This window comes from Choristoneura fumiferana, chromosome 23 (genome assembly GCF_025370935.1).
Source record: "Choristoneura fumiferana chromosome 23, NRCan_CFum_1, whole genome shotgun sequence".
NCBI classification, from domain to species: Eukaryota; Metazoa; Arthropoda; class Insecta; order Lepidoptera; family Tortricidae; genus Choristoneura; species Choristoneura fumiferana.
In genome coordinates, this window is record NC_133494.1 from 9,327,344 (window position 1) to 9,341,813 (window position 14,470).

The following is a 14,470-nucleotide window of genomic DNA, read 5'->3' on the forward strand; positions in this document are numbered from 1 at the left end:
AATCCTCACGATGCGAAGGCGTCGCGCGTGATGCCCCAATTCCGAATATTTCCAACAACCCGAGAATTCCTTTCGGCTACGCATTCCTCAGGAGACTTTCTCTGATAATGCTGGAGGACCGTGAAAACACCTCTAAAGTGGCTCGCTGCACTGTTATCGAAATAATAACCTTTCATCTCCATATTAATTACGTCCTAGAGACTTTCTAACACGGAGATAAATAGCACCGTTCCGTTGGTTATATCTAAATATACCTACTTACGTTTCGTAATGAGACTCCGCGATGGGCATTATCTCAGATGGAGGAGTACTATTCGGTATCGAAACACACGTGCCATAGTACCACACTATGAAGCAGATTGTTAATTTACTGCTGCGTTTGCATCATCGAATAAGAGGAAACGATAATGATAATTTAGACGTGAACGAATAAGTATAATAACCTGCCTAGGTCAGACTGCAATCAGTTCTGTTGATAAACGAGAGTCATTATCAAGTAACCTCAGCTAGCTCTTTTATTTATCCTGCAATTGTATAACCACAATCGGGATAGCTGTGTGCACCATAAAGCGATTGTTGATGACATGGCTGCTCTTCTCGTGGTGGCTTAAAAATCCCACTCATATACTGGGTGTTACAAAAATACTGTAACGAATCCTCCCTACCTTTATTAATTTCTAACCTACCTACCTACCCGAAGCCTATATCGATGCCTACATACTGAACTAATATTTTATTACCTATTTATTTATAATATATATTATTTTATTACCTTATTATGGGTCCTCAACCTACAAAATTACCTAAACCTAACTCAAGTTGATTTACCTTGTTTAAGTCATAAGATTGGCCAAGTGATCGCTAGCGGTCTAGAATAAGGAACCTACGTTGTGTCCGAAGAAGTAACCCTTTAGTTCGTTTAGTATAATGGGAAAAGAGCTCTACTATTAATATTATTATATAATTTAACTAAATAATAAAGAAAAGACAAAAGAAGGTTGAATGAAGAAAGTTATTAAAGTTTAGTTTCTTATAGGTCATTATGTCTATAGTCTATGATATGTTCGTGTGGAAGAGGTATTTTATACCGCAGCTAAAGTTCAGAGGCCCACTCCCCGCCCCTGAAAGTGGCTTTCGTCACCGAACTGGATGTTGCCTCCTCTGCGTTAGCCCTGAAGGAGCATACTACCTTTTCCTTGTTAGGAAATAAAACATATCATTATGTTATATGAGAGGACATTTCAAAGGGAAGTCAATTATAGCCTGAGGCTGTTCCTGGATCAAACCCGTGATCACAATACTCCTGCAGTAACAAAGCCAACTTCAGTAGTACGTAGATGTAACTTCAATGGTTCATCATATCGACTAATAAGTAACTTCCGGATCACCTGGTACCGGTCAGCCACTGACTTGCATCTGCCTTAGTCTTAGTCAAAATGACTTGCATTGTTAGTTATGAAAGATAAGTATTTGGTAAAGCCTTTTACCATTAAAATAGTTGGTATAAATAGCCAAAACAGGACTATACAATCCAAGGTTCGCTGCCAGGAACGACCACAGTCTTCAAAGGAGATTCTACTTTCAGCAAATAAATATTATTCTGTCGTGAGTTGTTGAATTATTTTGTCTCACTTGTTTGAAGCTACTAGCGTTTGTAACATAGGACATTGAATGAAAGCGAAACGCTGAAACCTTTCATTCGTCGGGCGTCAAAAGTCTGTCATTTATAGTCAGTATTTATGTAAGTATGTCGCCATGAGTATGGCTAGGTTCTGTACGTAGTAGGCAAACTTAAAAGCAGCCTAAGCAAATAGTTAAGTAGCTGTATAGTTAATGCGAAGAAAAACACAATTAAATACCAAATCAGATAAAACAACCACCACCTTCCCCAAGTGGAGATAATAATACCAAACCTACTATATCCTATTCCTACTTCTAAACTAACCAACTGATCTACACGAAAGCAGCAAACTAGGAACCCGGGTTCCACATTTAAATTACTCGCGGAGTCTCTCTCAAAGTGCAGTGAGAGAGCCTATTCTAAGCTAAACCTAAGTCGAGTGGGTAACTCTGCTCCCTAATTCCTAACACCCGTGTGCCTACTGGTATCCATCAAGGGGATTGGGTCGACAAATACCAGTAACGAAGAATAAGAGTGCGAATAAATAAATAAATAGATAAAGCGGACAAGATCTTGGTGAATTTAGGACACCGGTATGGCATCTCAAACCCTCCAAAACCCTGGGAGAAAACTAGGTCTGTCTCTTCCGGTATAATACAAGACCCCGCCCTTACTCCAATAGGCGTACTCTACATTGAAGAACGTTCCCAGGGAATGCCAGCCTGTCCGTTACCACCGCTAGGTGACCTGGCTCTCATTCCCTAAGAATCGGCTATTACTGAGCCGAAATCCGGTTGGGTTCTCCGCTACCCCAAGATTAATATTAAACCCAAAACTTCACAAACAAAACACAAAATCCCATTAAACCCCGTTTTAACTATTAAATAAACAATTCGAATCGCTATGTAGTCTCCAGCAATGAATATCAAATCACTCGTATTTTGGCGATAAAATACACAAAGCAGGAAATTTACACAAAATAATACACTATAATTAATTAACAAGAAATTATTAAAAACCCCCAACAAAAATTACGAAAATAATCGATACTTCAATAATTCAGGGAGAACCTTCCCGAACGCGTAGCAAAATCAAAGTCTTTTTCCGTTCGTCTTCGTGCCCCTTTTATACTTAAATTGTAGATACATCTGCTACAAGTGTCACTTTTTCTACTCTGGCTACTCTGGATACTGTTGTCACATTTGCTACTTTGGACACTTTCGCCTCTTTGGATACAATGGCTACAAATTTACGTCAGAATCCTTCCTCGAACTGTCAGTCAGTATTGCCAGTGATCTTATTTGAGTAGTTTAGTAAATAATAAGTTGTTATTGATAATTTTACAATGAAATAGTCTCAATAGTATATAAAATAATTTAATTTAATAAAATAAGTTCATTTTTAATCTATATATATCTAAATATATGTTCACATAAGATGGAACATTACAGACCATCGGTTTTAATGTTACAATTTGCCCCCCAAATTCTACAAAAGCGGACATGTATCTAGCTGGAGTAGAATTTGAAAATAAAATATCGACTTTATTAAACTTATTAACATTTGTCCCTTCTATGATTGCCTCTCCTTCCTTCTTCCAGGCAAAACTTTTGTGTGGTGTGTATTTAAACCAATCATAAAAGTGACATTAGTCAAGGAGCAAATGATCAAGCCTCACACACATGCCAGAAATGACGCTGAAAGGGTTTCACGAGTGACTCTTGCCTCAAAAGGAAAAGTGAGTTGTGCTAGGCTCACCCCGACCCTAGTGGTACACACACGAGCAATGGACCCCATCTTGCATCTGCCTCTGTCGACGAAAGTCGATTACCAATGTGTCCCTTCTAAAGACAATGCCAAACGTCGACGCCTAAAACCATTGCTTTAAAAACCAATTCCAGCAGGGCAACCTAACCTTCCCTCCTCGATTACATCACTCTAAGCTTGGAGTATGTTGCAACAATAACGTAACGTCATATTGTATATAATTCGTATAAAATCAACCAAGAATAAAATTACTAAAGGAACAAATGACTAGATCTTAGTTACCAGAAATGGCGATGAAAGGGTTTCACGAGGAACTATTGTCTCAGCGAGGGAAAATGAGTCCCCTTGGTTTCATACACATGAGCTAGTGACCCGACCTTGCATCTGCCTCTAACGATCAAAGCCCTTCGCAAATGTGCCCCTCCGTAAAACAAAGCCCAACGTCGACGCCTAAAACCATTGCTTTAAAGGCCATTTCAAAGCAACGTTCTCCAGTCCCTGAACCTCATTCACCTTACTCCCAGTTTTTTGCTTGTTATGATAATAATGTAGTGTCATTGTCTATTATTTCGGATTATATCCAATAAAATAATTTTGTATATTTTTTTTTTTCAAAATAAAATTTGTTAGGTTTAAACTTCTATGTACCAAGCCTTTTGCAAGAGTACAAATGCCCTCTTATTCAATTTAATTTTAGTGTCATCCCGTAATCATGAAATTCATCATGTTGAGGGTTACATTCTCAATGATAGCAAAGATTATACAATATCACGCATCGTTATTGCTACGTGTAGGGTTCTAGTATCATGTTGTGTTGAGTGTGAAAGCTTCATGGGCGGCAATTTAACTGCATTATGCCATTTTTTTTTTCTTTGGCCTACTCCTAACTTCTACATCCATGGGCTTTCATTGTTGAGTGTAATGTTCCAGTCCAAACATTAATAAGTTAAATAAAATTCCAACATCAAAGCCTCACTCATACTAGATACCTTATTTCTTCCATTCATCTCATTTAAAATCCCCTCAGAAACATCCTTCCTCTTGCGCTCTTTCATACCATTACTAAGCCCTCTACCCCTGATTTCAACCTTATACATACTCTCTGTCCCCCCTTTAACACGCCACTCTGACATAAGAATAATATTTTTATACACTTATAAAAAAAACTGAATGATTTTCAAAAACAACTCAAATGATAAAAATGTCCTCCAGCAAAACACATGTCCTATATATATATTTTTTTCTAAGCTCAAGAATACAATTTTTTATATATAACCCATTTGCATTTTATTTGTAATTATTAATAAATTTTACTGTTGCCCCCAAGAAACTTAAGTTATAAAACCCACTGTACCAAAACAACCACCACCAAGCATCAAGCGTTCCCCGCTACATTTCCACAAACCCCCATTATCCGGATAATCTCAAGCTGACTATACTGACTCCACCCACATCTATTAACCGTAATAATATTCTATCGGAGTACTTAATTCTAACAGAAACGTCTGTGCCCATTCTAACTTAACCAAATACCTGAAGAATGTATTGTCTTAATTATTAGTATTAATATACTTAAACCATTCTTTTTTCTGAATAGACTATAAAATTTAAATAATTTATATAAAATAATCGTTATATTTGGAATGCTATTTATTATGAAATGAAATGTTATGTATTTCTGAAATATATATGTAATAAATAAATAAGTTTCATAGGACCCCCAACACCAACTCAGTCCCAAACCAAGCAAAGCCCGCACTAACGTATACCTGGCAACGGACAAACACCCCCATACAAACAAATACAACCGCAGAAACGTCCACATTCTGTCATTGCTCTTCAATATTCTTTTTAATCCTTTGGCTCCTTTATATCTTTCTGAGCGATTCAGCTACTTAGCTGAAGGCAGCCAACATCGTTTGCGGTCAAGCGCCAATCTTCTTCTAGCATCTCCTACCTCATCCAAGATCTACTCCAAATCCTTTTCTGTGCATGCGGTTAGGTTGTGGAATCGTTCCGATCACCGTCCGACAATCTTCCTCCGTATACTCGTTCAGGGAGACATTGAAGAAGATGTAGCTCACACTAGTTCCTTGATTATAAGTAAGTAATTATCCTTTATACTTGTATTATTTATGTATTGTATGTAAATTTGTGTAGTATTTTATTTTATATTTAGTTATATATGTGTTATATATTTATTGTATATAGTTAGGTATTTGAGGTTTACATATGCATTTATATTTATTCAAATGTTTTGCTCTATTTGTCGATCCTTGTTTTTTTGATGGCTCCTCTACCACTCAAAGGTTGACTGGCACAGATCCCTGCAGGGATAAGTCCGCCTCTGTACTTAACATAACTTTTATTTATGTAAACTTTTTGTTTTTCCTTTCTGTACAATAAAGAGTACAAACAAACAAACAAACAATACATACTGAACACCCAATACCCAAAAACAAACACCCGCATCACCCAAAGAAACACCCACCCCAGCCGGGGACCGAACCCGAGGCCCCAAGCCCCACAGTCAGGCTCTCCACTTGGCCATCCGGTCGTTAAATTAATGGGTGTAATAATTAATATAATAATTAATTTAAATATGTAATGCATGCACTTATGATAATGTTCTGTGATTCAAAATGGAAATAAAGAGGCTATAATAATAATACATATAAACATCACCTCAATTTACTGTTGCCTGACTTAGTTAAAATTATGCCGGGAACGCTAGTTATGTAATGCAAATTCATGTATGTACCTAGTGTTTGCTTTTCCTATGAATAATGGTTCATGCAATTAAATGTTTTGCCCTACTTGATAATGCTGCTCTGCATGCCCCCCCAGATACTTAAGCAATCATACCATACATACCTAAGTTTGAATTATACAACGAAAGTAGACTTCACAAAAATACAATGTAATTAGAAAGTAATCGCATAAACCTATAAATTGCTAACCTATACCATAATACACAACAAGCAGCACAGGAATCAGAAAGGTAAGCATTATCTATTATTGCCAAACTACAGTAAAATTTAATTATATAGATTTGTTTTCTTATATTGCCAATAAAATCACTCAAGTCTATCTATTCTAGAAGGTTAGTTTGCACAATATCAATGTACAGCTGATCCATTCAATAACTTGAAAAAGTCTTAGATATTGGACTATACCACCGCCCGTGTAGGTTATTAAAATACATATAAATAAAATCAATTAGAATACTTTGTAATGAAATACTCACCCTATCTAAGTGTATATATAATTATGTGCTTTGCTTCATCCATCTGCGTAGCCTTACTAAATATTTACATGACACTACTACGATTATTAAACTAATTTGTTAGTTGAAGTACAATTCTTTTGTACAATAAAGAGGTTGTTTACACACATACATGTTGTCACACAATGACGCAAGCACCGCACAGTCCTCAAAAAGTCTTTTAAACTCTCTAAGTAAACCCTGCACATTACTTTCATATTATTATTATTTTATTTTTGCTTTTCAACGAAAATCGTATCGTACATCGTATAAATTTTGACAGCTACGTACTGACTGATATTTGCGTTCGGATATATGAACACTATTATCATTAAACTTTAAAACATATCACGGTCATAATCTTAACCCTACTTTACTTTATACGCTAAATAATTAGTGTATTACAATTGTACATTGTTTCCTAGAAAATAACGGTAATTCTACTAAAATTGTTATCTAGTTTCATAAAATTCATACGGTCGTGCCCGTGCCCCCAAGTGTGGAATGCACTAGCTAAACGCAATCGGAGCTGCGTTTCGCTATAATAGTTTCCGAACAGCTAAATGTGTCAACCATTAACTGACATTGACAATGACTGTTATCAATTATCAATGAACTATTGTTTTTGACCCTGGCAATTTTGACAACTCACATAGTACTACGCCTGCCTGCTCCATAGACAATATTAAATATCTTACCGTTACGAAAGTTTATTTCTCTTGACAGAAAGAACATTATTGCAATGTATTTATAGGTATTTACACAATTTTATTATAATTACGTTCTATTTTTACTACGCGATGCATTTATTCCTTTCGAATATCTAAATGTCTGTTACGAATGCTAATCTGTATATTTGTTAGAAAGAGACGAATGACAATAGACAAAATCGATGCAATCTGGCAGACCCTTTACTGGAATATTAAATTAAATATATTTACGTCTAAGCTTCATCTTTGTTTTAGGTCGTTTACCATAAATAATTAGGGCACTTTTGTCCTTTTATTTTATTTGATATTTTTACTACAAAACTGTTCTTTCCTATCTGCCGCCATCATCTTCTAATCAATGCTGTCATCTCAATATTAAAAAATATTAAAGGTCGTTATACACTATAACAAACGGTTGACATACACTAAAACAATCTTAATGGTAAAATTTATATGATATGAATACCTAACTATTATATTTAACAGCTAGCAAAGAATTTATAATGTATCGTACAAAACCCGCTAACCATAATCACAGTTGTGACGATGAATGGACATCCTTATATCGAGTAATTATTTTTATTTTGGCAACACGTATTTGTAATCTGTCAATAACCTAAAGAAAATATATTTTTTTTTTTCTTATAAAAGATATGGCGTCTGCGCATTGTTTGTTTATTGTGCCTATTTTGTACTTATTTTTGTTAATCTAAGTGGATGAATACGTATTATTTTACCGAGATAATCGCCATGAAGACTCAAGAACGAATTTCAACCGAGAACCAAGACCACTCCGTCGAAAATACGCCTTACAATGATAAACAATCGGCTTCAATCCGAGTAAGTTACTATTACTTATTTTTACTTTAGTTGTTAGATTATTTTAACCGTGATTTTGATGGAATAAGTTTTCGTTTTGTACATAATTCAGCCACAATGATATCTGAAACCGAGTTGTCTCAAACATACTAAATACCATCGATGACTATGTAGCTTACGGCAATGTCATTACTAAATACCATGATAATAATCAGTTACTAACCTATGTTTTGACGGAAAATGATTGTAATTGTACCACTGCATTCTATAAACAAAGTTAATAATCAGCCGATGTCTATCAATCTAACTTAACTTTTAATTTCCTGATAATACCTATAGTACACAAGCAAATCGTCTATCTATTCTCCTTTTGTTATTGTTTTAACTATTTTATCAGGAAAGCACAAGTACAATTTGCTAACATACCTAAATTTTATCACACTACAACCATTCTAGGTAGAACATTTTCTAGTAATTATATTTAATTGAGATATATATATATGCTTGTTTGCAATGTGTCTATTACTTGAAATAAGTCTTGAAATTAACCTAATGCCATAACATTTTAAAGTAAATGAAATTGTTTTTTTTTTTTGACCGAGAAGAAATTGGCTTTCACGGAACTTACTCAATATAAAATATATTTATATTTAACTTTATTCTTAAATGTAACTAGACTAGAACCAGATTTTGATGCTTATTTCTTACTTTGTTTCAGCGCTGAGTATCTATCCTTAGTCTCGGGTTCGGGAAAGCTAAGGAGGATATTCCTTTGAATGATAATATAGGTATGGTATATATGTTTTTCTAATTATCTTCGTTATGTTCTTAGTTTTCTGTCTATGTATTAAAAATTATCAATGTCTATGGATTTATTTACAATCTTACTAAAATATTTTTCAGGTGACCTGGGCCCGAGGAAAACTTGACTTTTGCCCCGTGGTTAAAACACATGCCCTTGCTGATGTATTGAACACTGCTGACCAGCATTTTATTAAGGTAATATGTAGCCTACCTACCCTACCTTATCTATAAATTAGTCTATGCACTTAATTGGGAATTTATATGCAGATTTAATTTTTATTTATTTTTTATTTTTAGAAAAAACCTTTCCTACTAGTCCGGCCCTAGTTAACTTACAATCACTATTGTCTCTGTTACTCAGACTACTTCTTGCTCTATTCACAATCATCATTATCATCATCTTCATCATCACATCAGCCAGAGGAAGCCCAGGGCTGGACAGAAGTCCCCACACAACCCAGTGGCCTCGGTTGGTGTCAGCTATTTTCAATGAACTATTTAGTAAACCAAACCACAATAACAAACCCTAAAGGAGAACCAATCTTATTTTAATTGTTATTTGTCAATGACATGATTGGAATTTTTATTTTTCTATTATTATTAATCTTATTTATACCTTTGACGATTTCAATATAAATTCTTACACTTAACTGACATTTATTTAAATTATAATGCAATCCTATATTGAATGAGTAAACTAACTAACCCAAACTACTTCAATGTGTTATATTAGAGTTAAGGAACTCTGTAAATATCATCTCTTTGTTTCAGGCATTAATTTTATTTGTTTGTGCCCCCACTACCTGTAATCATATAATAAGCTACGCCAATTTCAGATTATTTAGTTTCTATTACATGTCTGACAATATTCTTACATTTCTTAAATGATGGGCCTAGTTGTACTTGACTTCTCTAATTTTTAATTTGTTATTTCCCTCCTAACTTCTAGTAAACTCTAGTTCTCACTATTGAACTTCATGAACTCCATAATTTTAAAATACAACAAACAGGACCCATCATGCTATACACAGGAGCAACATTCACCTCGACGTTTCGACCACTAATAACAATATAATGATATAACGTGCTTGTAACTTCCTAGGTCTGCTGTGTTCATGGAGTCGAACCATTTTTACTTGACTTTACACAACTCAGTTACTTACATCAAAACTACTACTACTTAAATAATTACTAAATTATTTAATCACTCAAGAGATCACTATATTTAATGTAATTAACTTATTCTTCTTCACGCTTTATTTAATTAATTATAACATCACTAACTTCAACCTCTCACTCAATCACTGTTTTTACCGAAAGTTGTTTACATAATTTTTGATTTATTTTTCAGAACAAAATGTACAAGGAGCGCTGCAACCAATAAGAAAACTACTTCTGCTGTAGAAGAATACGACCACCTATTATGAGCTCCTATTTCCCACTTATACTTTCCTTTTTCACGTCAACAAAATTGTTGCTATAACCAATTGTCACGTGACAACAGATTATAACAACACTCGACCCAAACAAGGCAAAATCAACTTTATATCATATCTACGCGCAACGTAACATGAATGAATTGTATTCTAATAAATGATTTAACAGAGAAATGATTATTTAAGGACCCAGTGAAACAGTAATGGAAAAATAAAGACTAATAAATTTAAATGAAGTAGGTAATCCCTACTATCCCTACTAATATTATAAATGCGAAAGTAACTCTGTCTGTCTGTCTGTTACGCTTTCACGCCGAAACCACTGAACTGATTTTGATGAAATTTAGTATATAGATAGTTTGAACCCTAAGGATCAACATAGGATACCTTTTATTTCGGTAGAGGGCGCCGTCGCGCGATAACCTAGATCCGCGCAGACGAAGTCGCGAGCATAAGCTAGTTGGTAATAATTACTAAAACATACATACTATCCTGGTCGTCACGGCACCAAAATTGTAACGAATCCTCCCTACCTTTATTAATTTCTAACCTACCTACCTACCCCGAAGCCTATATCGATGCCTACATACTGAACTAATATTTTATTACCTATTTATTTATTAATATATTATTATTTTATTACCTTATTATGGGTCCTCAACCTACAAAATTACCTAAACCTAACTCAAGTTGATTTACCTTGTTTAAGTCATAAGATTGGCCAAGTGATCGCTAGCGGTCTAGAATAAGGAACCTACGTTGTGTCCGAAGAAGTAACCCTTTAGTTCGTTTAGTATAATGGGAAAAGAGCTCAATTAATAATATTTTTATATAATTTAACTAAATAATAAAGAAAAGACAAAAGAAGGTTGAATGAAGAAAGTTATTAAAGTTTAGTTTCTTATAGGTCATTATGTCTATAGTCTATGATATGTTCGTGTGGAAGAGGTATTTTATACCGCAGCTAAAGTTCAGAGGCCCACTCCCCGCCCCTGAAAGTGGCTTTCGTCACCGAACTGGATGTTGCCTCCTCTGCGTTAGCCCTGAAGGAGCATACTACCTTTTCCTTGTTAGGAAATAAAACATATCATTATGTTATATGAGAGGACATTTCAAAGGGAAGTCAATTATAGCCTGAGGCTGTTCCTGGATCAAACCCGTGATCACAATACTCCTGCAGTAACAAAGCCAACTTCAGTAGTACGAAGATGTAACTTCAATGGTTCATCATATCGACTAATAAGTAACTTCCGGATCACCTGGTACCGGTCAGCCACTGACTTGCATCTGCCTTAGTCTTAGTCAAAATGACTTGCATTGTTAGTTTATGAAAGATAAGTATTTGGTAAAGCCTTTTACCATTAAAATAGTTGGTATAAATAGCCAAAACAGGACTATACAATCCAAGGTTCGCTGCCAGGAACGACCACAGTCTTCAAAGGAGATTCTACTTTCAGCAAATAAATATTATTCTGTCGTGAGTTGTTGAATTATTTTGTCTCACTTGTTTGAAGCTACTAGCGTTTGTAACATAGGACATTGAATGAAAGCGAAACGCTGAAACCTTTCATTCGTCGGGCGTCAAAAGTCTGTCATTTATTGTCAGTATTTATGTAAGTATGTCGCCATGAGTAGGGCTAGGTTCTGTACGTAGTAGGCAAACTTAAAAGCAGCCTAAACAAATAGTTAAGTAGCTGTATAGTTAATGAGAAGAAAAACACAATTAAATACCAAATCAGATATAACAACCACCACCTTCCCCAAGTGGAGATAATAATACCAAACCTACTATATCCTATTCCTACTTCTGAACTAACCAACTGAACTACACGGAAACAGCAAACTAGGAACCCGGGTTCCACATTTAAATTACTCGCGGAGTCTCTCTCAAAGTGCAGTGAGAGAGCCTATTCTAAGCTAAACCTAAGTCGAGTGGGTAACTCTGCTCCCTAATTCCTAACACCCGTGTGCCTACTGGTATCCATCAAGGGGATTGGGTCGACAAATACCAGTAACGAAGAATAAGAGTGCGAATAAATAAATAAATAGATAAAGCGGACAAGATCTTGGTGAATTTAGGACACCGGTATGGCATCTCAAACCCTCCAAAACCCTGGGAGAAAAATAGGTCTGTCTCTTCCGGTATAATACAAGACCCCGCCCTTACTCCAATAGGCGTACTCTACATTGAAGAACGTTCCCAGGGAATGCCAGCCTGTCCGTTACCACCGCTAGGTGACCTGGCTCTCATTCCCTAAGAATCGGCTATTACTGAGCCGAAATCCGGTTGGGTTCTCCGCTACCCCAAGATTAATATTAAACCCAAAACTTCACAAACAAAACACAAAATCCCATTAAACCCCGTTTTAACTATTAAATAAACAATTCGAATCGCTATGTAGTCTCCAGCAATGAATATCAAATCACTCGTATTTTGGCGATAAAATACACAAAGCAGGAAATTCACACAAAAGAATACACTATAATTAATTAACAAGAAATTATTAAAAACCCCCAACAAAAATTACGAAAATAATCGATACTTCAATAATTCAGGGAGAACCTTCCCGAACGCGTAGCAAAATCAAAGTCTTTTTCCGTTCGTCTTCGTGCCCCTTTTATACTTAAATTGTAGATACACTGCTACAAGTGTCACTTTTTCTACTCTGGCTACTCTGGATACTGTTGTCACATTTGCTACTTTGGACACTTTCGCCTCTTTGGATACAATGGCTACAAATTTACGTCAGAATCCTTCCTCGAACTGTCAGTCAGTATTGCCAGTGATCTTATTTGAGTAGTTTAGTAAATAATAAGTTGTTATTGATAATTTTACAATGAAATAGTCTTATATATACAGAATAATTTAATTTAATAAAATAAGTTCATTTTTAATCTATATATATCTAAATATATGTTCACATAAGATGAAACATTACAGACCATCGGCTTTAATGTTACAATACCCGCGACGGCAAGGGGGTTAAATGGTCCCTTGCAAACGAATCATTATTGTAACTTAATGATTTCCGGCAAAAAAACATTAGTTTTTCATGGTATGCAAACCCTATAAAAGTTAAAATGCAAGAGTAAACTACGCAGAAGTTAGGACAGTCAAAGTTACAAATTAAAATTCATAAGCCACAATGGGAACCATTTCACAGTAAACGTAATGTTTACATCGCATTAATTAATAAGGAAATCGTAATAGCTTTTCCTTTGAAAAGTTCCCATGGTGGCATGATTAAAGTCTTGATCGTATCTACATGTTTACCTAATATCCGCTCGAACGCCAGAGTCTAAAAAGTTAAAATTAAAAGAGTTAAAATAGGCCGTCTATTCATAAATAATCTGTGCTAACTTCGGTTGTGACTATGACATGACAGCTACTAGGGTTGACAATATTTTTCTCTTTAATAATTTATTATATGACTATTTCTCAAAAAGTTGTCCATTTTTCAATTTTTCAGTTGTCCGCTTATTAAAATAAAACCTGACGCTATTTCACCACAAAAAAATAAGTATTATTGTTTTGAAATAACATTAAAAAATTTGTGGTAATGATAAAAGTCAGATAAATTTGTTGTTGGAATCCAAAGAATTGATGTAGTTACAAAATTACGATTTTCCTCACATGATTTCGTGACGTTTTCCTGACGTCAAACATTTGGATGTTCTATGTAGTTATGTTTTACTAGCGTTTACCACGCGGCTTCGCACGCGTAAATAATTAGATACAGCAGTTGAATTGAAATGCCGGGATTTTATTAAATTCTGTGGGAATTCCCTAAAATTACATCGTGGTTTCATTTAACGTATATTACAACAACCATGCCCTAAATATATGATTCTACACTCAGAAATTATTTATTTGGTTTTATCCCTATCTCGTGGGAATATCGGGATAAAAAGTAGCTTATGTGTTATGTCCAATTGGCCAGCTATACAAGTACCAAATAAATATCATGACACTTGACCCAGCGGTTATGATTTTGAGATTTTATCCCTATCCGTGGGAATATTGGGATAAAAAACTTTTTGCCAAATT

At 35.0% G+C, this 14,470-nt stretch overlaps 3 protein-coding genes across 7 annotated transcripts in view; 1 reads left to right on the plus strand and 2 right to left on the minus strand.

Annotated features, from left to right (window-relative positions):
- Positions 1–14,470, minus strand: part of LOC141441220 (uncharacterized) — a 215,571-nt gene that overhangs the window by 79,435 nt on the left and 121,666 nt on the right. The gene's annotated exons all lie outside the window — the stretch shown is intronic.
- LOC141441134 (uncharacterized) overlaps positions 1–14,470 on the minus strand; it is a 109,001-nt gene that overhangs the window by 29,117 nt on the left and 65,414 nt on the right. The gene's annotated exons all lie outside the window — the stretch shown is intronic.
- On the plus strand, positions 7,746–11,903 carry LOC141440983 (uncharacterized). 5 transcript variants are annotated; one of them, XM_074105581.1, is made up of 4 exons: positions 7,746–8,203; positions 9,086–9,181; positions 9,348–9,455; positions 9,758–10,145. In XM_074105581.1, exons 1-4 carry the CDS (start codon positions 8,081–8,083, stop codon positions 9,872–9,874), a joined length of 444 nt encoding a protein of 147 aa, XP_073961682.1. In that variant the 5' UTR covers positions 7,746–8,080; the 3' UTR covers positions 9,875–10,145. The 5 variants fall into 5 exon arrangements, 3 of the variants coding, with proteins under 3 accessions (XP_073961682.1, XP_073961683.1, XP_073961684.1); XM_074105582.1 differs by lacking the exon at positions 9,758–10,145 and adding an exon at positions 10,338–11,903 and having other exon boundaries at positions 7,749–8,203; XR_012452767.1 differs by adding an exon at positions 8,901–8,970 and having other exon boundaries at positions 7,752–8,203; positions 9,348–9,823.